At 43.1% G+C, this 26,525-nt stretch overlaps 1 protein-coding gene across 2 annotated transcripts; it reads right to left on the bottom strand.

Annotated features, from left to right (window-relative positions):
* Window positions 1–644: 644 nt before the first annotated feature.
* mmp16b (matrix metallopeptidase 16b (membrane-inserted)) lies at window positions 645–24,910 on the bottom strand. Of its 2 annotated transcripts, XM_049598503.1 has the most exons (11): window positions 24,407–24,910; window positions 22,383–22,531; window positions 22,105–22,119; window positions 21,663–21,779; window positions 20,278–20,582; window positions 14,677–14,838; window positions 14,059–14,276; window positions 13,822–13,960; window positions 11,480–11,630; window positions 6,712–6,827; window positions 645–5,308 (listed from the first exon to the last, which is right to left on the bottom strand). In XM_049598503.1, exons 1-11 carry the CDS (start codon window positions 24,533–24,535, stop codon window positions 4,941–4,943), a joined length of 1,869 nt encoding a protein of 622 aa, XP_049454460.1. In that variant the 5' UTR covers window positions 24,536–24,910; the 3' UTR covers window positions 645–4,940. The 2 variants fall into 2 exon arrangements, with proteins under 2 accessions (XP_049454460.1, XP_049454461.1); XM_049598504.1 differs by lacking the exon at window positions 22,105–22,119 and having other exon boundaries at window positions 24,407–24,907.
* Window positions 24,911–26,525: the final 1,615 nt, after the last annotated feature.

The following is a 26,525-nucleotide window of genomic DNA, read 5'->3' as shown; positions in this document are numbered from 1 at the left end:
GTGAAAAATCCGACAATTTTGCAGGACGGATGACAGATGCCAGATAATGCGAGCTAGCTAGCTAGCAAACAAGCAACCTGACGACGGTAACGTTAGCTATGTATGCACTTTTTCCCCATCGCTCGGTGGTAGCCATGGCGACGTCTACCCCTCGCTGGCCATTCAGCATCTGAAATCCCTCGCTCCGAAGGGCCAGTTTCATACCCACTACCCCTCGTTATGCCCCCTACCCCTACACGCAAAAAGCAATTGGGACACCACTACCCCTCGTGGGAACGCACAAATGTAGGGGTAGGGCCAAGGGGTAGGGCTAAGGGACGGGCATATACCATGATCTGGGTGTCTAAGAATTTTTGCCCTCGTTTGCTCCAATATCTTGGGAATATTCTCAATTTTTGGATTTGTTCACTGAGCAGGCAGACAAGAAAAATCAACTTATCTTCCCAAAGTCAACCTAACGGGGGGTGAGATGTCCAAATCATCATTTTGTGGATGAAGTCTTCCTTTAATGTTGCATCTAACTGGTTTATTGTGCACCTCCATGGTGTCACTTTGTTGGAGAAGCATACTTGAGGTGATGTACTATGAAACTTGTGTTTGTGTGTGAGAGCACAATACCAGGACACACTCGTTATGCACTTGTTTTATTTACAACACACAGCATTTTCTTTATCCATGGAATGAATGGCTTAAAAACAAAATTCTCCCAGGCATACAATATACACTCTGTCTTTATGTACATATTATGCAATATGTTTACTTCTCATACACTATGCCTCGAAGTATATACTGCATGTATCTGTGTATGAGATCTTGACTGCACTGATTGCAAATTGCTCCCCGTCTCCTCCGCACCCTTGCCTCTCTGGCGTATCGACCGCTGTCTAATCGGCCCCATCTACTTCCTTTTAACGACACTCCAAATTAGCCCTAATGCTTAGCAGCGTGTGTGAAGGCAGACAAAAAAAAAAAAAAAAAAGCTCTGGAGTCTGGAGATAAACAGGGTCAGGTCGGAGCATTGAGACTTCCTGCTTATGCTTTAAAATGTCACACATTTCAAGTGATTTAAGAGTCAAAAAAGAGCATGTTTAATATGTGACCTTTTCAAGATTGTGATTTACTTCTGAAAGATGGAAAAGCATTCACACCAGATGTTTGTTGTTAAGAGAGTAACAAAAGGAGGAGGATAACTTGACTCTGACTAGGAAAAAAAAAATAGCATTTCAGACCCACTTTATTGACAGCTTCTTGCCCTCAGTACAATGCAATGCAAGATTTGAGGTGCTGAGCACAGAGGAATAAATACAGCAATAAATACAGTACCAACTCGCCTCACTGGCCGTCTTTAACTCACTCTCACTGGAGCTGTCAGACCCTCACCACAAACACACACTGATAAGACATCACACACAACACTGAGCCAAAGGCTTTTGCTTCCACCTTAAATTACAGTGGTTGTGGATCAACATGGACGGATGTGCACTGCTGCAATTCAACACTGCTTTGAAGATGTTCCTGCCTTTTAAAATGTGAACATTTTCTTTCACCAGTTTGACAATCGCCTGAAGATTGTAACAGGGAAGGACCGAGGCTGGAAGCTAGTCATTTCACATGGTTTATAAAAGATGACATCCAACAGGAACCTACAACGCTCATCAGTCAATCACTTCAATTTAACAGGAGAGGCTGAAGAGTACAAGGGTGTCTCAATGATGTGTGAAAGAATGACATCTTAGTTTTAACAACGGCATGCATTGCCCTTATGTAGGTTTTTAAGTTTATATCCCTTCCAAATGATGACAAGATAAAACCACATCTCATCAGTCACTGTTCCAACTCACTTACCCTTCATAGATAGTATCTGTGATATGGCATGAAACAGCACTGTCTTGATATCAACGGAAGATTATGTCAGATATCCTGTACAGTTGATGGTGACGATCATTTCAAGTAAAAGAGTAACAAAATCAAGGAGCACAAATACATTAAATAAAAAAAAAACAAAAAAACACATGATGAATGCTCACAGACAGGTCGTATGGCAAACTGAGAAACACCACACAACCACACTGTTACCTGTATGGCAGCGACCGAAGGCAGACTGTGTGACGACATGTTTAATTAGGATCCAGGCTGTGTATTGCATTTATTGTACAACATATGGGAGAAGCAGCAAAACGCTCCTCCTCAGATTAGCTCCGCCACAGCTCAGAGAGAGTCTGCCTTTGTACCTATAGGTGTGGATTTCAGGGGAGGACGCAGGGGACACGTCCCTGTCAATATTTAGAACATGTGCATGCAAATTGTGCAGAAAAATCCACCAGATTGCATAAAATAAAATAAACAACTGCTAATTGATGCTCCAAATTTCCTGAGGGAGGAGCCCTAACCCCCTGTTACATATATGCCCCCCACAATGTTGTAATGAACCCTATGCCCTTGTTTGTTTCCCTTAATTGTGTCTCATAGTCAGCTGATTAAGATCTTTGAAACATATTATGGTTTATGTATGATGTCATCGATATATACAACATCATAGATCAAAATATATATGTGAAATGTCTGCCGCCAGACTTACTTTTGCTAGTTTTTGGTTTTTCCGATATGTTAATTCCAATGTTAGAGTCGTCCTATAAACATTTATTAGTAAATTGTTAATGTAACATTAGTATAGTTTCTGAATAATGAATGACTACAATTACAGTGCATAAAAACAACCTGGCTCCATTACTGAACACACAGGCTGAACCAGTTTACTTTTTCCCTTAACATTACAACAGTAAGTGACTTTATTTTTTGTGGATTAATTCCTGTTGTTGTTTAGATATGTGATTTTTTTCTTTATAACAATTGTTCTGCTTTGCATTTCCTCAAAATCTATTTGCAATGACTTAATGAGAGGATGTAAATGCAATCAGCACTGGCCACTAATGAGAGGCTGATGTGCCTGTAATGAGTTGAGATGTAGAGATGACTTTTATTTAAAATGAGAAATACCGTATGTGTCTCAGGCCCTGTCTAGATGTGTACAGATATACAGATACAGACCTTCATTTTCAAAAATGTCTCCGTCCAAACTAGAATGCAAAAACAATCCTAAATGCTAGCTGCTATTAGCTGTCATGATGTAACCTTTTTCAAAACACCTATCACAGATCTCATCACCACTGATTTCAGTTTGATACGGGATGAAGAAGCTCACTCAGGCATATGCGTGATGCTCTCGACATGCCTAAGTCTTTCTGACAACAATCCCACTCTCAAACGTGTCCCACTATCTACTGGTTTGATCCAAAGCGGTGGACGCTGAGGTGGAGCAAAAGTTTTTAGATCAAGCAGTGCTAAAAAACATTAGCAAACTAGTAGTCCGCCATTGTTGTCGCCTCTAGCGTATGCTCATTACACAAAGCACAATTATGTCATTACCAAATGCTCCATTTTACACGTCTACACGTAGTACCAGTGTTAAAAAATCTGCACCTTAGAAGGCGTTTTAAAAATCTCCATTTTAGTGACCTGAAAATCTGTTTGCATGGACGAGAGGCCAAAACATAGAGTAAAATATCTGTTTTCAAAAATATCTGTATACATATAGACAGGGTCTCATTTCCCTCCTTTCTCTTTCCTCCCCAACACACTCTCTGTGTCCTCTGCTGTGTGAAATAGTATGTAAACTTACAGACCTTGTACAAAAGTTGAAAAGAAAACAATGAGAAATGGATTAGTGAAGCTGTTTAAAACACATGGACTGACACTGTTTGGAGTATTAGTGTCCAAACTTGGCAGGAAAAAACAGGGATGTTAGCTGTTCAATAACTGACACTACAGTGCAGTACAGTACATATATAGTGTGGGTAATTACTGTCACTTTCGCACACACGCACACACACGCACACACACACACGCACAACTAACCTTCCCTTTCTCTCTTATCCCCTCCGGTGAGGCAGTAAATGAAAGCTGATAGCCTGCTTGCCGTCAGCTATTTAGCACTGCTTAGCACATTTTCAAGAGCAATGAACCCACCGTGGATCAAACTGTCCTTAACTAGTGGTTTTGAAGTTGCATTATGGGCAGTAATGAATGCCTTTTTACACTGTTTGTACTCCTACTGTGTCACTCAGTATCCACACCAGAGAAACGGAGAGAGAGAGAGAGAAGGGAATTTAAGCAATCTGTGATTAAGGCAGTCTCATAAATATTGCAGAGAGGTTTTTGGCCCCCGTTTTGGAGAAACACTGCCACAACAGTCTTGAGTTCCCAGCTCTTACTAACGGCTGCTTCCTCTCCCCACAGATTACAGAGCAGATGGGTGGACGTGAATACCAACGGCAAAAGAAAATCTCGAGTATGATGCCACAATGTTCGATCCATGGAGGGAAAATATCCCATCAAAAACAACATCGAGTAGTAATCCTCTTTGGAAGAAAAGGTCATATTTGGTTTGTGTATCAGTCCTCCACACAATGAATAATCTTTTACAGGGACCCTAGATGAAAAAAAAAAAGCACAGCTCAGAGCGATTTAATTAAGAAATGAAAGTAAAGTAGAAGCCTATATCTAATTTGTCCACTGAAGTTAGTGCTAGGGGCTTTTTAAGCGGCGTGCAGAGACGAGGATAGACAAAGGTCCAACTTACAGTAGCTTAACTCTGTCTCCCTTAATTGAGTTCATTCCAAGATACAGAAAAAAGTCAAAGCAGATACATACATATTAGTTGGACACAGGAGATGTGGCTCTCTCACTGTCGAGTTCTGCTGATCGTTTCGCTTCCTTTCAGCTTGTTACAAGTTCAAGCCGTTTTAAAATCTGCCAACATGGCAATCCTTATGTACTGTACCCTTTACAGTGCTTCCAATTACTGTACTTAGGGCTTCAAGTAATAACTAGACCTCTATCAGAGCTTCACACCCCTCTCTATACAGTGCCGTAACAGTCCCTCAGACCCACTCCTGCATGGAGCGCTTGCAGTACAGTATGTGGCGCTGTGTGCTCTTCCTCCTGAACTGGAAAACAGTGTAGAGGAGGACCATCATGCACAGAGCCAGGACACAGGGAATAGCGATGGCAACTGCTTTCTCCGTGCCCCCTGCGCTGTCCAGTTTGATGACAACGTCCACGTCGCCGGTGTCGTAGTTGTTGTGTTCCTCTGCCACTGGCGGGTTCCAGCCCCAGTCAGGGTCTGGGGCAGGTAGACCGTCGCAGCCCATGAAGTCCCTCAGGATGGACCTCGGGTAGCTGGGCTCCACACGAAGCATCTGGTTGTTGAACTTCCAGTACTCCTTTCCCTTGTAGAAGTAGGTAAAGCCTGGAGGGAGGTGATGTGGGACACAACAAAGTCACTTATATGCATCAACTTTGCAAAGAGCAAGTACTGTGCAGTTGCATTAACGTCTGTATTGTGCAGTAGCCGAATTAGTGACTATGTGTTAGTTATGTCTCTCAACAAAAAAAGTCCACTCCCTGCTGTGTGCTTTTGATTTCATTGTTTATGAATGAGGCTGATCTTTTAGCATAGGGACAAAGTTTTACAGAAAAATATCAATATTGTTTCAAAAGTGGCAGATCGTTCGTAGTACGCACAACTCAGAAAGTTAATGTTGAGAGAACAATAAGAAGAAAACACAAATTAAATTCTGATGATGTCTCAGAGTCCCGTAAAGTAAAAGGATAATTAATTTCAAATCAGTCTTGAAGAAATATTGTGCTGTGCTCATCTGAAGAGTAGTGTAGGGCTGCAACTAGCAATTATTTTTGTGCGATCATTTTGATTGTTTAGTTCAGGGCTGTGCAACATGCGGCTCTTAAGCCCCTCTTCAATGGCTTTTTTTGTCCGGTGGATTTTGTTTTTTCCAGTGGATTTTTTTTAACATTTTTAATTTCATTTTTATTGTTGTTGGCCTAAAGTGATTCTTACATTCTCAAGATGTAAAAATGTTTAGCCTGTAGAGCAGATAAAAAAGACGTTTTAAGATTTCATCAGCTAAAATGTGCATCGTACATCAAAGGCATGATGCAATCTCCCCTAAATTTTGCTGAACTTCAGTTGGCATTGGCTCGTCTTGAGTCTTCCTACCTCGGCTAGCTATGGATTCCAAATCCAAAAAAGGAAACGTCTCAAAGGAAAATAGAGAATTTAATAGCGCTAGGACAGATTTGGTTTCACCACCAACGCTGCAAAGTCAAAGTACCAGATAGGCTGACCATACACAGTCCACTGCAGAGTAGCCACCACGTGGTTAAACACATTAATGAATGCTCATTTAGACCTATTTGAATGTTGATAAATAAATATTACCTTATGCTAAGGCTCATATGTTTTGCAGCTCCAGAAAGATTTTTAAAATTGTAATTTAATCAAATATTTGACATTTCTGCTTGAAAAATGACTAAAACAAGTAATGAATTATCAAAATAGCTAACAATGCACTGACTTCCTCTTTTCCTCAGAAAATCAGATAATGAAACCATAAAACTGCTGAAGTGATGGCAGATGCTGCTCAGACAACTTCCTGTTCTTTTGTTGTGTTGTTGCATTCACAACTAAAGTGATAGCAACACATACCAGACAAACTCGATGTCTCTGCAGAATTTGAAGGTGCTGCTCTTGATCTTTTTTTAAATGTCTCACAAACAACAATGCTGCCAGTGTGCGAAACGACTTAGCTCCAATCTCACTGAGTAGTTACATGGTCCATAAAGCTGCCGTACCGTTGGCCTTATCCACAAAAGCCCCCTGTGGAGAGTCAGGGATGCCCTTCCAGATGCTGATGGGTTTGGGATAGCCTGGATCCATGGTCCTCATGTCCTCGTTATACCTCCAGTACCTACAACAGCCCACACAGAAACACTGCTGTCAGTACAGAGGTTAGTGAACATAGTCAGTTGGTGAGATGCAGCAGCTGTCAGACACATGAGCCTACAGTAACGGTGTTCTCATCTGGGTCAATCCAACGTAGAAGGAAAGTATACGTTCTTGTGAGTATGTACAAACCCGCACAAACCAATCGGCACTGAGTAATGAGAGTGTAAGTAATCCAACAGCTAAACTTGGTTATTAAATTCATCCATGCTAAAGCACAAGATCTATTTGTCAACATTTCTAGAGCACACAAAGGCAACTGGCTTCCTTAGTCTTTGAGCCAGAGCAAGTATCCTGAGATAATTCCTCTAAACACGACCTCAAACTCAAGCTGAGGGCCGAAATCAAACATGGTCATGTCAAGCCAATGAGAAAAGGGAATTTCTATGGCCTCTATCTGTACGGCTGGCATCTCCAGCACTTGGCAGCTCTCACCAAAATAATCCAGAATGATAAATAGCACAACAGGTAAGAGGAAAAATATGGATTTCTGATTTTGGGGTGAACTGTCCCTTTAAGTTAGTAGCCCGTTCTAGCATAATGATACGAACATTAAAGTCTCCACCTGGTTACTATATCCACCTTCCTCCAATCAGTCCTCAAAAATGTGTGCAAGCACGGTCCCCGAAACATAATCACATTGTCATTATCTGAATGTTGGGCAACACTATTTGATATTTCAGATTGATTTTGTGTGATAACCTATTTAAGACTTTCAGGTTACGTGTTCTGTTACGCTGGCCCCATGACTGAAACACCTTCTACACACTGAATAAAGTTCAGTATAACCACGCAGAAGGAAGTGTGCATCTACTCATGGGTGAGAGGCTTCAGCTCGTGACAGAGCGAGGTGTAAACATTCATGGTGTCCTCTTTGGCTGAGCCGCAGTGTTAGCTAGCTCAGTGGCGCTAAGTGAGCTAGCAGTAGATGCACACTTCCCTCTGCGCAGTGAAAGAAAACAGTTCCTACATGAAGCTGCTCACAACAAGGTCTGTGGATTATCTTGAGTAACCAGGCCATGATTTCTGGAAAGAGACATTAGCTTTGTTTCCATCCAAAAGTGATTCAAATCATTGGGAAAGGCGCATTAAAAGAAATACGAATCCTGTGTGTTTCCATTAAATGTACAGACTTTGGTGAAAATGACGAACTCGTGCAAGTTTTCCGCAGAACCGGAAACAAAACAAGTCTCGCATTCTTCTTCTTCTACGTTTTCTGGCGGTTGGCAACCAGCTTGTAAATGCATTACCGCCTTCCCGACCCGGAGTCTGGATATCACCATAGAGAGAGGTGCGCTACGTCAGACTTAATTCGAACATAACTGTTTCCATCCCCCGATTTGCGAATCAACATTTTTTCGAATCAACCAAAACCCGGCTAAAGTGAGCGTATTTTAGTTTGTGCGAATCAGGGGATTTTAATTCGAATTTTGGCGTTTCCATCATAATTTTCCGATGCAATACTTCTAGATGCGCATCTAAACAGGCTGATGGAAACATGGCTATTGCTACTGAGTTTTTCACTTTGAGCACTACAAGCTGAGTGCCATCTAATTCTATTATATTCGAGAGAAGGCAGATATCTCTACGGTCAATATCACCAACACTTGGCAACTCACGCCAAAGCAATCTAGGCTGATAAATAGCAGCACAGGTAAGACAAAAAACATGACGTTGACATTGGGGTAAACTCTCCCTTTAAAACATACATCATAACTACCAATAACATATTGATTAAAAAACATTACAGATTTCAGCTTTAACACAGCATTGAGACTTTGTTTATTTTTTCCATGATAAAATGAAATGACAGCTCACAGGTCTGGCAGTTTTCAGGACCAGGTGCCCAGCACGAACCACTGAAGCAGCTTGAGTCACTTTTTTTTTTTTTTTGGCGCGTTGAGGACTACAAGCCGAGTGCCATATTGTTACATCATATTGAAGAGAAGGCAGACATCTCTACGGCCGATATCTCCAACGCGCTGCAACTCACCAAAACAATCTCGACTGATGAACACCACTACAGGTAAGACTGAAAATATGTACTTTTGATTTGGGGTTGAACTGTCCCTTTAAGAAGATGATATTTCCTAAATATTATACAGCATTTAAGAGCAGGTTATATCATAGCACAGAAGCACTGGACTGCTACACACTGTGTTTACAGTGACAGTCTGCTGTCTGTACTGTAACTTGCAGCCAGACTTAAAACAAACAAACAAACAAACAAACAAACCTCAGTCTGACCATTCAAAGATCTGCAACTGTCTTCATTCACATGACCAGAGAAAGCAGTCAATCAATCATTCATACTGTGTTTATCTGCCTGGCAAATTTGTTTCAGGGGGTTGTTGTGACTGATCTGCTTCTCATACACTGGCGCCCACACACATAAATCTTGCTACCCAGTGTCATTCCTCTGAATTAGAACAAACACCGCCCTGTCACTGAGAGAGAAAGAGATGAAATCATGTTGGAGACGATGGACAGAACGTCCTGTTTTTCATGATGTGCAGCAGCAGGTTGAGGGATGACAGTATCATGACAAAGCATTTTGTCAGCTTTTACCACAGGGTCCTCTGACCTCTTAGGATATGATTTATTATGACAGCTGAACAAACATGTGAGTCACACTGGCGCACTATCAGACTTTAAAACCCTTGCGACGCACATAGATAAACAACACATTGTCTGATTTGGTTGATTAATTCACTTCCAACTGCGGGTAACTAACTACAACCACAAATAAATCGGTGGGTGTTTGCAAGTAGACCAAATGCTATGAATAAATTACAGAAAAAGACTTAAAGGTCCAGTGTGTAGGATTTACGGGGACATATTGGCAGAGAGAGAATATAACAGGTATGTTTTCTTTCTCCTGAAAATAAGAATTCCTGTGTTTTCATTACATTAGAATGAGCCATTTATATCTACATAGGGAGCAGGTCCTCATCCACAGAGTCCGCCATGTTGTTCTATGCTATCCCAGCATGTAAAAACCAGACAGTGGCTCTAAATAGGGCCCTTCATGTTGTCACATTGGCCACCATAGTTAGCAGCCCCTCTGCGACGACATTGGAAAAACACTTATTTTTAACTTGAAACTGTTTTATTCAGTGTTTTGACTTGTTTAACTCGTGTGTTTGTTTGTTTTGAAGAGGAAGAGACCATCCATCCATCCATCCATCCATCCATCCATTTTCATGCGCTTATCTAGGGCCAGGTCGTGGGGACAGCAGGCTAAGCAAAGCACCCCAGACGTCCCTGTCCCAAGCAACGCTTTCGGGCCCTTCCTGGGGCACCCCAAGGCGTACCCAGGCCAGATGAGATATGTAATCCCTCCAGTGTGTTCTGGGTCTGCCCCGGGGCCTCCTACCAGTGGGACGTGCTCGGAACACCTCCAATGAGTGGTTCCCAAGAGGATTCTTATCCAATACCCGAACTACCTCAACGGACCCCTTTCAACGCGAAAGAGCAGCGGCTCTACTCCGAGCTCCCTCCGGATGTCCGAGCTCCTTATCCTATCTCTAAGGCTGAGCCCAGACACCCCACGGAGGAAACTTATTTTGACTGCTTGTATCTGTGATCTCATTCTTTCCGTCACTACCCAGAGTTCATGACCCTAGGTGAGGGTTAGGACATAGATGAACCAGAAAATCTTCACCACGACGGTCCTGTGCAGTGCCTGCATCACTGCAGAAGCTGCACCAAACTGCCAATCCATCTCAGGCTCTCTTGTGAACAAGACCTCGAGATGCTTGAACTCCCTCGCTTGAAGAAGTAACTCTCTTCCACGGAAGAGACCTTTGCTGATAATTTGGCTTCTGGCAAAAAAACTCCTGAACATCTCAATCTTCAGTTATCAGAGAAAATAGGAGAGCACACGTTAGCAGGTGCTGGGCTAGCGGCCTCTCTGCAATGAGCCAAACAGCGTCAGTGAAACACTGATTAGTGTGTTTTTGCCAGTTTATATCACCAGGTCTGTTGGTTTTAGGACGAAGAGACCTCTGTGTATAATTCAGCTACCGGCAAAAACCTCCTGAACAGTGAACACTGAAGGAATTCTAACCGAGAGTTTTAGCTGGTTGCAATCTGCAATCTTCACCGGCAGATGCTACTAAATCCCACTTTATCTTACACACTGCTCCTTTAAACTCTGAAGTAATGCAATCCCATCACAAATGTTGCTCTATCATCAGGTCAGAACTGGTTGAATGCTAATAAGCAGCATTTGTCAGTTATTGAACAGGCAATCAGTATTTTCAAAGCAAAATGTGACACTTTATAAATCTTAAAGTACATCAGCTAATCTGTCCCAAAACTGAAGATGCACTGATCAACAAACCTACAGAATTATTATATATGTCAAGGGAAACGGTCCTAAAAATCAGCCAAAGTACAATGATAAAAAGGAACAGAAGGAAAGGAGTTGATGCTTTATTTTTATATTCTCAACAGCTACTGTATTATAATTACAAACCATTTGGTAACACAGAGTCAACTTATTTGCAAAAACAAAATATTTTATAAAAACTCAGCACGTTTTTGCTCAGAGAAATTCCAGTTTCACCCAACTACTTAACTCCATAACAGTGCTAGTGATCGCTCCACACAGACCTGTCTCCTTTGAAGAAGTAGGTTTTGGCGACATCCTCCCACCAGACAGCTGTCTCAATACTCTGAGTGGGCATGCCGCTCCCGAACAGCGAGATGTCCTGAGGGTATGAAGGCTGGAGAGTTGTGTCCTTGAAGACCCAGAAACGGTTTCCTAAAATACACACACCAAGTCAGGAGGCTCTGGGACAGAGACATTATCATAAAGATGACCTCAAAAATTGCACACGATAAAACACTGCCGGCTCTCAGCTCATTCAAGCCTTCTGTGTGTGTGTGGGGGGGGGTGTTTTCCCAGTGAGTCTGTTCATTTCTATTCGCATGATTTCAAAGGTCAGATGTATCACCTCGTTTACAAAATATCTGCACAGCAGAAAATCTATGCAGTGTTATCTATAATACAATAAACAGCCAGATGATGCTCTGAAGGCAACTCCACTGAGACTTGTTGTTTTCAGTTTTATTGAAGCTATTGTTGCATTTAATTCAGTTTGATCATAAGTGCCTCAGGCAGAGTGAGGAGAGCTGCTGTGGTGGTGTGCTTGCAGTAAGTAGCTAGACACTCGCATACACACACATGCAGTTAAGTCCCCCTGAGTAAATAAATAAAGCATGAGGCACTCTGATCCCACTGGGTGACAGATGTCATGTTAATCTGCCTGATGGACGGATGGTTGTACTGGACCTGCACCCGTTCTGTTTCCATACAGAGTGCAAAACAACCTCAAAGTCACCCGCTCAGATGCTATACGACAAAAGATTACTGTATATTCACGCTCTTTAAAAGCGTGATACGTTTGTAACTACGGAAAAGGGTTAAAGGGTAATTTGCGTAATTTACTGTAGACTTTTTATTTTTTGTGCATTAACTTGATTTATTTCATGATAGTAAACTGAATCTGGAACAAAATAATAAAGGTGCCATGTGGAACTTTTGTGTAAACAAATTAAAGTTGTGTTTACATTCAGTGTTTTCACCAAAATGCCTTACGTGCATTCCCTTCTGAATAAAACATCTTCAAAGCTGACTTGGATGACGTGCATGTGCATCATAGCGTATTTGCAGAATATTAACAAAACAACAGAGCTGTAGTCAGGATCAACTTAATCAAGCCCAAGTCAAGCATAAGACCAGGTCCAGTTGAGTCAGTAGCCCCTTTTACACTGACAGATTTTCGGTAAATGTTGGGCCGTTTTGCCGGCAAGCTGCGAGCGTTTAGACACACAGAGCCAGATTGGCGAGTTGATCCGAGGTGCCCAATTTTCCGCCTCGTAGGGTAGACATATTGGCAGAACCCTTTTAGTTTAAACAGACCGAGGCGGCCGTCCGCAACAGGAGGGGCTGTTGAAGACTTGTGGGAGGAGCTGTTGATGATGCCGCACGTGCGAGCCACTGGCGGTGGATAAACAGGAAACAGCTGATAGCAGGAATTAGCGAGCAGCTAGTAGCAAGAGGGAAACACAAACCTGACAGACACTGTAAAGATGAGCAACTGGGGAGACAAGGAATTGAGCGCCCTCCTTGTTCTCGCAAACGAAGAGGCCATTAACCGTGAAGAATGGGCCGACTGACTGAAGGACTGACCAGCCGCGGCTTCCCTCCCACGTCACTGTTTACGTCACACGCTGAGCTACACATTTTGTTACTTGCTCACGCCCCCCATTGCCCCGAAAAAGGCACATTCTGTATAAACAAAAGTAAGTAGGCGGCATTTTGCTGCACTCCTTGATTTTGTTTTTATACTGCCAATGCTGAAAAAAGACTGATTGGGCTTTCCTGCAAATTTGCACAATTCCTGAAAAAGGGCTAAAGTCAAGAGCAAATCCAGAGTAAACTGAGTCCTGCTCAAGACCATAATAGGCAAGAGTGTCTTTCCAATGCAAATATCATGATTAAGGTGTTAGGATGGAGAGATGTAATCTATCTATAAATAAGATTTGATTGATTCTTATACTAATCAATGCATAGAATTTAGCTGTGATGACCATTACATGTTTCTTCAGGTACGAGAGCTGCGGCAGAGGGGGTGTTTTTTTCTTTTTCCATGCAACATGTTGGTAAAATCAAGCAACTTTCTGTTCAACTGATCCCAAATAGGCAGCCAGGAACAACTTGACCAGTTCTCAGTATCCGAGCCCAATACCAAGACAGTGCAAGACACCTGAGTGGTCCAGAGACCAGACTTAAGGGCTACAACCCTGCAAAACGGGGGCCCATTCATACAAAATTTTGCTCTATAGCACTACTAGTGGTCAAAAACCTCACTGGTGACCTTTAATATGTAGAAAAAAAATAGAAAAAAACCTATAATATAGAAATGGAAAAACTCTCTTGTATTTATTACCTTTGAAAAAGACAAACTTCCCCTCGCTGTTTTCATACACGGCATCAATTTTGGGAGGCAAGCCTTTCCAGAAGTAGTTGATCTGCATGGGGTAGCCAGGGACAACTGAGTTGTCCCGTACCCTCCAAAACCACTGGTCCTATAGAAATGGATAAAGTACAGTCATCATTACTCTCATCATCATTCCAAACTGCTTTACTAGCATCCATGTTCACTCAGACTGTTCATCTACTCTACCTTGAACACAAAAAGCTCCTGCCGGAGGATGGCCAGAGTGTTGAAGCCCCCATCACAGATGTTGGGTTTGGAGTTGGGGTTGGAGGGCTTGGCCCCCTGCGGAGGGCGATGGGGTCTGGCATGGCGGTCATGCTTACGGGGGTCTGAGGGAGGGTGGAAGCGGGGAGGCGGGACAGTAGGTGGAGGCCTGGTAGGCTGCGGTGCTCTATCTGGTGGACCTGAAAAGAACAAGAAGTATTTCATCTTCCTTCCAGTTCTTGGACAAATGCACCTTCAATGTTGGCACAGATCGTTTGGCCTCTTTTGAGCTCTGTTAGTTGACTCATGTTGGCTGTCCTCTTTAGCAGCTGACAAATGCTGCTTACTGGCAATCAACCCAATATGACTGAATGTTGCAGCAGCATTTGCAATAGTGACTAAGTCATTGCAGGGCCTCAGAATTAATAATATTTTGTTAAAGAAATGTTGGAACAATATAATGCATATGTAACATTGCTCTAAATGGCTCAAGCAAACAAATTTTTAACTGCTAGAATTTACAGAAAAAAAAGTGTTGTCTATCTTTGTTCGACTTCTACATCATAAAGCATGAGACTAAAACATAAAGCAAAGAGTTACCATAGATTTTCTGGATGCCCTGTAGGTCATCGTGAGGTAGTTTGAAGTTCTCTGTGTCCATGTACTGGTAGAAAGGAGCCATGATAGCGGTGGGGTCGTTAGAGTGTTCCAGACCAAGGGCGTGGCCCAGCTCATGCACCGCAACCAAAAACAAGTCGTTACCTGGAGAGGACAAGAGGACACTGTCAGTGCACTCCATCATATATAGCAGGTCTATTCAGCTGGGCATAGGAGCAACCTCTGAGTGGCCCAGCATACATAAATCTGATGGGCTACACCATTATGATATGGAATCATTAATTTACTTGAACAATTGTTTCCGGAACAGGTTGACATGTTATACTCAGGAGATTAGGAGTGTAATGTTTCGCATGCTTAGAGAAAAACGTTGACATGTGGTATAAACCAAATCTGCAAACTTATTGTCTCATAAAGAACAGCCACAGTGTTGAACCTTACGTGACGTATAATCTAAACAAAAGACAAATATCCCTGTGTGCACATTTGCGCTCAGGAACATTACCATTAGCCTTAGTGACTGGGCGGTTTAATGCCACCCCAGAGGAGGACAGAATCTCTTTGTTGTGTAATTTGGGTGAAGTTGAGAGTGAGGTATATTTCTTGTTTCACTGTCCTGTATATGAAGACAGAAGGAATGTACTTTTCTGTAAGATAACCTCCATCTGTGTTGATTTATTTTGGCTGGATGATCATGAAAATTCGATTTTTGTTTTAGAAAGGGAACCTTTTTTGTCGCTGAACTGGACTGAGTACTTAAATAACATGTACTTTTGATTGGTACTGAAACGTCATTGTAATGGTGTCTTGTAAACCAATGAGGGCCGGGCACATGTCAGTGTGCATGACACACCCATGCACAGACAAACTCATTAACACAAGAGGCAGACACTGACGCACAGACACACATCAAAGCATAGACTAAGAAATAAGAGACATGTGAGAGCATGCATAATAAAATCAAACTTTCCTCAGGTCTTACAGTGACTACTTAATCAGTCAGGCATCGGAAAATAAATCAACAATCATTCTGATCACCATTCATACATTAATTCATTTTCCATAATTACTTCACGGGGGGGCTGGAGCCTATCCCAGCTGTCGCAGGGCGAGAGGCGGGTTCACCCTGGACAGGCTGCCAGACTATCACAGGACTGACGCAATTCACGCTCACATTCACACCAACAGGCAATTTTGAGTCACCAGTTAATCTAACCTGCGTGTCTTTGGACTGTGGGAGGAAGCTGAAGAAACCACACACTGACCCCACACTGAGAACATGCAAACTCCACACAGAAGGGCCCCGGTCTTCTGGTGGGTTTGAACCCAGAACCATCTTGCTGTGAGGCAACAGTGCTAACCACTGCACCGTGCCACCCATTTTGATCATTTAAGACATTTATCAAGGAGAAAATATCAAATACTTGCTTGTTCCAGGGTCTTATATTTGAGAAGTTGCTTCTTTTCTCAGATTTATGTGACTGCAAATTGACAACCCTTGGGTTTTGGACACAGCTGAGCTCTTATTTGACATTTCATATACAAACCATTAAACACATAATTGACAATAACCAGCTGATTAATCAACAATAAGAATAATCAGAACTTGCAGCTCTCTGGTCCAGATGTAACTTCCATTGAGCTAATGTGGTGCAATGTAGTGAAAGTAAAGATTATTGAAGGTAAATTAAAAGGGCCACTTCTCCTTTTTTTTTTGGGCTCCATAAGAGAAGATACGCCCCATGTGAGCCACAGCTCGCAGAAAGCAGAGGGACACACACTCACGTTGCGGCCCAGGGCACAAGTGAAAATACAAACATTCACCCAGTGCACCTGAACACATACAAATGTCGACATAGCACGGGTCTCGTTGGCATCACGTTCAAACACACACGCAGACGAATGAAAGAAGATACACGCCACGGTCAGTGTCTGTGCTCGGCACTCAGCTCATGGTGTCAACCTGATTTAGAGAGAAGTACACCCTTTACATACAGCTTGTGACTGAAGCTGTCCCCAGGAGATTGTTGCCCTTTAAAACATGATATCCACTCCAGCCAGCAGCGCTGCACGGACCGACCACTGACCCTCAGCCAGCAGCTAAAAGGTTACACCTCCCCCTCCCCCATTTATCTCACACAACCACCTTCTTCCTCCAAACCAAAAATGTCCCATAAAGACTCCCAGGAGACAGGTCGGAGCTACCATTAGCGCACATGTCAACATGCAACATTTACAATTACACCGCTGTGAAAGCCCATTAAAGGTTGCACAGCGTCCCAGACGCATACGCAGAGACAGGAGGTTTTCAGAATCAGCCTCAGCACTCCACATGGATAACCACGGGACACTGCGCAAGGGTGAACATGAATTTGACTTGGGAGTCTGAGACAATTACCATTGGAGTGCGAGAACAACAGAGAGAGAGAGAGAGAGAGAGAGGGAGGGGAGCTGATGGGTGGTAAGCAGTTTCCCAGAACAAACACAATGTGAGCTGTTACCCTCCTCTTCCACTAATGGGAGGATAGAATGTAAAGCGCATGGCACATGGGTATTAGCAAAGCAGCCTGGTAGTGCTCTGACAAGCCTGGCGCCCTGTAGGTAGGGTAATTAAAGTGTGTGGATGCACAGCTAAGAACGGCATCTTATCTCCGTCTCTGAGCTGCTGCGCCCTGCCAGGATCCACTTTGGCAGGGTGGCCGTGTTACATGATATGTGGGCCACTGTTAACAAGGCCGCTCGATCATGGCAAAAATCATAATCACGATTATCTTAGTTAGTATTGAGATCAGGATGATTTAACATGATTACTCATCGACTTTGTAAACACCATGCATTCATTGACCTTTAAAAAACACGTCTTGTTTACGGTGGGCTTTCTGAACTTTGATTATAATCTAACAGAGAAACAAATACAATGTAAACGTGAAAAGATCTATAGAAAGAAATAAAATAAATAATAGATGACATATAAATATAAAAATGGCGCAGGAGGTGAGGGAGAGACTCCTGGCTGTTGGCCGAAGACTCGTGGACTGCGACGACTATGAGCAACATGCATGTGGAAGAATTACAATATAATATATTTGGATATGTTTCTCGCTTTTTCCCTGATGGTTTGAATAAGCTGCTAAATTTGATACTTGTTGCTTTTTAGAAATAAAGCCGCTAATAGTGATGATCACCACTGCAAAGGACTGGTTGCCAGTCAAGTATAGGTCTGAGTTTAAGGTCAGATTGTTTGTCTGTAAAGCCTTACAGCCTTTTGGCCTGGCACCCGAGTACATTTCTGAGCTCCACTCCCCCTTTCCAACCCTAGATCTCTCAGATCCTCAGACCAGTTGCTCCTGGCAGTCCCGCAATCAAGACTAAGGGGGAAGGACGATCATGCATTTGCAGTAGTCGCCCAAAAGTTTGGGAAGAGCCTCTATAGACACGTTTAAATATAAGCTGAAGACCCACATGTTTTCTAAGGCCTTCGATTGTCCTTAAGGTTTCTGTTTTCTGTTTCATATTTTATCTTCAGATCTCACTATTCTGTGCTTGACTTACTTTTTTACTCGTTTATCTGTGCATGTTTTTGGGTTTGTTTTGTTATTTCTCTTACGTTTTGCTGTTACCATGTTATGTTATTTTACGTTTTCTATTTTACTGCACAACACTTTGGTCAACTCTGGTTATTTTTAAATGTGCTCTTTCAATAAATCTGATTTAGGTTTATCACACAAGACAAAACGAGAGCATCACTGCAAAACTGAATGTGGCACGATTATCTTATTTTCCTAATAATTGGAAGCAAAAATCGTTACTGAAAACAAAATTAGATTAATCGCCCAGCTCTAATTGTTACAGTATAATTTACAAACTTGATCTATCGTCACGTTATCCAGAATAACTTGATATAACCTAATATAACATCATATCACCTAAGATCACGCAGCATGACACAACATAACTCATAATAACCTATGTAATGTAAATTAATATACCCATAATAAAAAAACAAATTATAGTACAACATAACATAACCTAGCTTAATTTAAAGGTCCAGTGTGTCACATTTAGGGGCATCTATTGGCAGAGATGGTATGTAATATTCATAACTATGTTTTAATTAGTTTATAATCAACTGAAAATAAGAATCGTGTTTTAGTTACCTTAGAAGGAACTGTCCTCTTCCAGTGAGTTCGCCATGTTGTTTCTACAACACCCCATGTTGAAGCCTATTTTACCTAGTGGCCAGACGTGGAATTACAACTTCTGGGTCCGTCACATGGTGCCAATGGGCCCATTTTCCCATAGGTTTATATTGTGAAAGAGATGTCTATGAATCGGCGGATAAATTTTTTTGAGCGTCGCACCCCCCCTTGAAATGTTTCATTTCACTATTGGGATTTGATCCATTTGGTCCGATAACATTTCAAAAGTCTAGAAGAGCCGCACAATGAAATCGCTTCAGCCCCATTCACTGAACTAGAAGTTAGCCGCTCAGCCAGTGAAGTCTCTAGTGGGCTTGCTCTATGGGCCCCACGATGCGTAAGATCTGGTCATTTCATACCGCGGAAATCAAGTGTTTTTGGCTTCATCCACCACCAAGCAACTCTCAACAGAGCCCACCTCCAATGCTGTGCCCAGTGCCCTTTGTACATCCATGCCCAGTACAGACAAATCAAACACTGACTGGTTATACATAGGGCCATTCATGCGTTTGTATTTTCGCGTCGGCCACCAAAGTTCTACACGCTTGGCACAGAGGAGAAGTTTCAGATCTGCAGCCTCACTACACACTACACACTCGACATTTAACCAATCACAAACTTTACACATACGATAACACACCATAACGTAAGAATATAACCCATATTTACTAATCTAACATAGCCTAATATATCCATGACAGCAAAACATAACATAACGCAGCACAAAACAATATAACCAATAATAAACTAACTTTACAAACCCATAATAGCATCACATCATATCACATTATTTACACATTTTGTAATGGTGTGTTGTTGTGTTCTGTGCCCTCTCTCGTAGCACTGAGCTACATCAAATTCACTAAAAACTGAATAGCCATAATCATGTGCCAGCAACCAATGTCTTAAAATAGCCGAGCTTTCTATCCTGTCATCTGAAGAGCTTATTATGCAGAAAAAAACAACATCAGAATCCTGACAGATGGGGTGATGCGTCTTTACAGAGCACAGCCCGATCAAAGACATCCCTGCGTTCTTTGTTTTTGGTTAAGCATCCCTCGTACCCTGCACTGTGATACCATCTCTGTCATATTGCCCTCCTGCCCAGCCATCTGTATTTCCAGTTTTTGCTTTCCATTAGTCCTTATCTGTGTCTCCTGATGGCTGCTCTGTTTTTTCTCGTGCCTCTTTCCTTCTACACCCCTTTACTTGTTTACTTACCTGCCAAGATTCTGCATTTAACAAGCTTTATTTCGCTACTTTCTTCCCTAATCTTAATCTCTTTCTTTCTTCCTGATTTCCTTTCCACTTTCCTTCCTCTCGCTCTCCTCATGCCACCATTTTCTCACCCTTCACATTTAAGTGCAAACCGTCTTTCACTTACCATCATGGTTGGGGTTCCCCAGGGTCCAGGGCTCATCTGAGTCAAAGTGTGTGTCCCCTCCTATGCCTGGTCCCGGGAAATAGGCGTGGGCAAGGAATCCCCCCTCCCCGTCGAAGGGTGAGCTGTCACCGTGAAAACCCGAAGCGAAGATGATGGTGATGTCCACGTCACGCCTGCCAGTCTCCAGTGCACTGTATGGAACGGCCTCAAAGCGTAGGGGAGTCACACCCTGCCACACGTCAAACGCCCGCCGGATGGCATCGTGAGTCTCCCGGGGGCCCACCTTTGGTGTGACATTTTTTATGCTGCGGGAAGAAACAAAGCAAAGAGGTAGATGGTATGGGGAGAAAACGTTGTGCAGGTTGTGGTTTACATTCTGTCCTCATGGTAGTGAAAGACATGGATGTACACAGTGCAGCAATCATTTTAAAGTCAGGGAACAAAACGTTCAGCACAAGTGGAAATAAAATATATTCTGCCTCTCATTAACTTCAAGTGAACATTTTTTCACTTTTCAAAATGAGGAGACAGTAAAAAAAAAAAAAAAGTTGCACTTGACACAACTATTTCAAGCCCGGCAGCTTTTACTGAACTTTTAACACAGCAGTCGTTATCAGTCCCTGGCAGGCAGAGAGAAATGGGAAATCTTCTCCCTCTCTCTCCACTCATTTTCCTGAATAAAGTGCAGTCAGCAGCAGCACTGGCTCAGCACTGATTGACATTCCATTAGAAGAGGTGGCTCATCAATTCAAATTCATGGAGGAAGGGAGGATTTGAATAAATTGACAGTGTTATCATCTATTACTGCTGTAACCTGTCAATTTGCAGTTGTGCCAGAGACCCGTTTATCAGTTCTCCTCAGAACCTATTAAAAGCTGGAGCTTAATCAGGCGAGATAAGATGAGAGTTTGAATATTTCTGCTGAGATTACGGACAATTTACACTCAGGATTCTCAAACAATTTTATATGAGGGAGGGGAAAGCCTTCAATCTTCATGCTACTCAGCTAAAACTGTTTGTTTTGTTTTATGAAAAGAATGAATGGAGGCGGATTTAAACAAAAAAAAAAAAAAAACCTGCCTGATCTCATTTTTCATTTTGCCAGCAAGCTATTTATAAACCGCAGAGCAAACATACTCACAGGCCCATTTATGTGTGAATCTGAATGTGTGATGTTGGCGATATTTTCGTGTGCGTGTGTGCCACCACATATGTGACGTTTTTGTCTCTATGACAACACAGAGCATGTGATCCCAGGTGGTTAAATAGGAGGGGATGCAAGACAGAGGAGAGCTGAGAAAATTAACACTGGCACATCTGAAACCCCACAATAAGCGCTGGCGAACTCAATGGTCGCTATGACAACTGCCTCCACTATCTCTCACCTGTAGGTGATGTGAGTACGCTGCCACTTCTGTCCTGTCAGCGCGTATCTCCGCTTCCGTGACCTCGCGGCACTTTTAAATTTGTCTGGAACTCCACAGCGAGGCTTTTGCATCCAACTTAGAAGAGAAGAGAAGAGAAGAGAAGAGAAGAGAAGAGAAGAGAAGGTGACTCAAGTTTGCAAAGTAAGAGTAGGGAGGCAAACACCATCACGAGACAACACAAAGCACTGAAGTGAACTCAGTAGTTCTCTTCCTGCCATAATCACAGCAGCAAAATAAGGAAGTGTTGTGCAACATACCACTAAAACTACTCCAAACTACAGCCACTAATACAAGTGTAAGAACACAGTCTCAGTGAGGCCTGAGAGGAAGTGTTTTCTCATTCATACCACCATCAGATTATCACAAATACAGAACACATAGGCAAAACATTAATTCTCACCTCAGCGTGATATCACTGCATCATCATGCAAAATGAGAAGAAGGAACAGTGTTAAAAACCTTCACCTGAGGTTGTTTCAGACGAGCTGATGGGAGGGTGAAATGAACATCTCTATTTCTGTCCTGCACTAATTCATTCATATATTGATAGCCACTGCATTTTATTTTTTTTTTGTCAAATGAATGGGCGCAGCATCTGCATTAATGTGACATCAGTGGCCTAATGGGAGCACATGTGCACCTCGGCTTGAGTAAGTGTAAGCATGTGTGTATACTCACTCCTTGGTTTTCTCATCCAGTGTCCCTGTGACATTGAGACCGTAGACGCGCTGCATGGCAGCAATGGCTGAGCGCATGGTGTGGGCCGAGCGCAGGACAGACATTCCCGGTTCTGTGCGGGGAAGGTAGCCATACCTCTGTAGCCATCCCTGCCAGGAGGAAAGAGAGGAAAGATTTGGGCCTTCGTGTTGTGGCTATTTTAAGACTTCTTTTAGACTCTTTGCCTTTATTAGAAAACTCAGAGGAGAGATAAAACGGGAGGATGGAGCAGGAGATGACATGCAAAAAAGGGTCCTGGGCTGAAATCACCTCCAGGACGCTGCACATTTGCATTTTGCAAGTTTGTTCGGATAATAAATGAGTTAATCATCTGCTACAACGTGCATGCATCAACCCAGCTGTCAAAAGTGAAAGGCTATAAAAGAGAGTCTTCCCATTTGCAGCAGCTATGAACTTGAATCTCCTTCATTTTCTGTTTGATTAGATTTGGTCCCACAAGTAACTGTTTCAATATATTCTCTTTGTCAGCGCTCATATCTCACTTAAGGCTGGGAGGCTGTCTAGTTCAAAGACATTCCTCCACTGCAGTGGTTCGGGTACCTTGCTCAAGGGCACAGGAGCTGTTTAATGAGGGCAAAGTATTATTTGTTTAGCCACCCAACCCAGTTATTTCCCAGTAAGCAGCCAATCCCATAATAAACACCAGGAAGAACATGGCTGCAGGTCATTCATTCTGTTTGTCACAAGAAGCTGTGAGGTGACTGACCATTGCTACAATACTTTTTATCATCCTAAGAGAGGAAACTGCACTGAAGCTGCTGTTGTTACATCTGAGGCTTGTTTGTCTATCCAGCAGTGGTTTAGGTTCGTCTGTGTGTATTTGCTCAGAGGCTCCCTGGACACCAGTGAAACTGTTTGCATTTAAATCCCTCCTAGTGACCTTAGTCAGTGGTTGTGTCTTGCGGCTGCCGGTCAGCGTACATGTGCAGGACTGTGGCCCTGCCTCCTCTTGCCCTACAAAGCCAGAGTGCGGCTTGACACAGAGGAGAGAGGTGAGGCCGAGCATCATCCAGGGGTCACTGGCAGACTCAATCCTGAAGCCGAGAGGCCACGAGGTGCCCACGCTATCCACAGCTGTCCGCACGCCAACCAGCTGCCTCCCCATCACTACACAGCCTATGAGATATGCTCCAGCTAGCTAATCTGACTAGCTGTCTCCTCTGTCCACCCCCCCCCCCCCCCCCCCCCTTCTGCCTCTATCCCTCTTTCTGCTGAGCTAAACGCCTTGTTTATCCTTTTCCCCCTCTCCTCTCTCCTGTGGGCGTGTTTCCTGTGTGTGTTTGTTCAAAGGCACAGATCTCACAGAGATATCGGGCAGATTTCAGTGAGCCATAAAATTGAATAATGATGTGTTTGTGTGACTGTCAGCCTCAGCATTTATTTTCCTCAGAGTGGAGGGAGGGGGGAGCCTGAGGTGAGGACGAAAATGACATCAATTAATAAGATACAAAATAGAAATGCAGCTTGTGTGTGTAAATGTTTAATCTCCTCCAACACCATGATGCTGCCAGAGCATGTCTGACTTTATGCTGGCCTGTCACACAAGTGTATATATAGCAATGAAAGCATGGTGCTGCAGGACATCTCTGTTTAAATAGACCACTCTTTAAGTGCAATCATATCTGGGCTGCACATTTAGGATCAGCGGGCTGGATCAGCTCAGCTCATGGACCGCAGTGTAATAAAATGAGCATCCTTCTGTTTCATTGCACTCTACAAATGAGGAATGCGCGATATTTTCGCCGTTCAGAGCGTGAGCTTTTCTGATAGGCTTACAATGTATCCATGTTATGCGTTATGGTAATTGTGCCCACGGATAGCGTGGGGAGTCGATACATGATACAGCCTATATATATATATATATATATATAGGTATATGTATGTTTTTCATGCTGAAGCGGGTGATGTGGAGGAGAGAGCACGGTCATTGATGATATCCAGGGAGAGAAGGCCATTTATCTTACCTCAACGCTGAACTGATGATCCTCCTCTCCGGACACAGCACACGAAATCCAAAGCAAAAAATGCAAGCAGAATGCTGCCGCGTAAAAACAATCCGATGGTTTTCTTTTACTGGAGGATACTAAGGTCATAATGACCTGTTTTTCCCGAGTGTTTATTAGAAGAAGCCGCCCGTCTGCTTTGGCTCTTGTGTCAAATGAAAATCATCAGGCGAGCTGTCAAGGCAGATTCAGATGAAAACGAGAAAAGGCCCCCGCGTTGATATAAAAAAAAATCCCGACGGTGGCATAAAAATGTTCCGATGTCAAGCAGAGATAACGCGGCATGTTAGACCCGCTGCCCTCGCCATTCTTATTTACATCAGGGGCTACATCTATCCAGCAGCATCAATGGCCATGTACAGTACCCAGTCTGCGCAAGATAGGCTCCCTCCCGACTCGACGCCTGCGCTTTGATTTCTCACACAGCGCAGCGCTGCTTGGCAGCATCCTGAGAGCTGCCCTACAGAGTGCATGAGAGATGAAATGCCATTCTTCAGAACTGCCTGTACGTTTGACTTTTGCATTGCAAGAACAATGTCTCTGTGCAGTTTGAAGCACACATGTGCAGTCAGATGGTTTGCTCTTAAATCCCTGGTGGTAAACAAAGGCCTGGATGCAGATTATGGACTGATGGAGTTCACATTCCTCCGCTGATGCTTTTTTAAACCATAAAGGCAAATCATCTCTATGTGCACTGATAAAACTGCATAGTGACCCTTTAATAATCTGAATATAACCTGCACCTTGCCTGTATTTTAGAAATTAACCACCTGATCTTATCATCAGGACAAAAGCTGCCCATTAGTGTCATTATCCGAACATCTGTCCCACAGTTGAGCCATGTGTTGATCTCTGGCCTGAAGACCCAGAACAGACGACCTGACAGCCTCTCAAGACATTTATAGCTCCAACAGCTCTTTATAGCCCAGATATGCTACAACAACCTGCCCCAAGCAAACGAGCCACAAGATGGCGGTGTTTCATTGAGGAATATGGCCGTCAGCTGTTTGCTTGCAGACCTCTGAGGGCACAGGACACACCGGAACCTGAATCCACCCCACATGAACTAATGAGCCGAGAAATTGATCCGACATTGATTTGATGCGACAGGCAGAAAAGGCGTATGTGAAGGAGTGACGAAGAAGCTCATGATGGAATCCTTATAACACAAAGTTCTTTTGTTAAGCAAAACAGGAGCCATCTCCTTTGTCTCTTCAAGGAGTCCTGCACTCATGACTCAGAATCTGACGCTGCCCTGGAAAGAGTGTGGCTACCTGCAGAGAAATCTACATTTCAGCTGATTGCATCCATGATCTCATTCTATCAATCACTTGTCGCAAGTGAGAGTTGGAAAGAGTATCATCTGCCAAGCTGACACATTTGTGGCTTGGCAGGTTTTTTTTGTAACTGCGGTCCAATGCAAAAATCTGGCCTGCTGCAGCCAGTCTGCTAACGGTCAATCTTTTGATCCCTTTTATTCACACTTGTGAATGACTCAGAGATTCCTGCAGTTAGGGACACTTTCTCACCACTGATTTCAATGGATTTAACGGACTGGGCCACGCTTTTACCGGAAAATCATGGCACCAGCTGTGGGAACGCAGACCCTCGCCCCAACTGTGCCACAGTCGGCACCAAATCAGTGCACTCTGGTAATCAAAGCTCCATCAACCATAAAGGCTGCGTCAAAGATCAGAGTTGCCGCCTTAATGAGATTAAACTCTCCTGACATTGATGGTCCAGGAACAACATAAGAGTCTGTTACACACATTTTCTTTAGATGACCAGGGAACGAATAGGCTGGCCTCACCTACAGGACACAGTGAACTTTGACAAGTCATCTTGTGTCTTTATCATGCAGTTATGGGCTGTGTTTAAGCACTGTGTCACTTTATGATGCGTGAAATGTCTTGAGATAGATCCTTATGATTGAAACGTCAACTCTTTTTAAATAAATCCACACAAAGGTGAAATGTTTGACTTTTCTCTTCAGAATTGGATCTTTGGGGGAACTGAGTCTGTGCACCACAGAGGAGACAAAGCAAGTGGTGTGTGTGTTGCCCTCTATGCATACAGAGCC

The sequence above is a fragment of the Epinephelus fuscoguttatus genome, linkage group LG15 (genome assembly GCF_011397635.1).
Source record: "Epinephelus fuscoguttatus linkage group LG15, E.fuscoguttatus.final_Chr_v1".
NCBI lineage: Eukaryota > Metazoa > Chordata > Actinopteri > Perciformes > Serranidae > Epinephelus > Epinephelus fuscoguttatus.
This window is presented reverse-complemented; position numbering and strand designations above follow the sequence as displayed.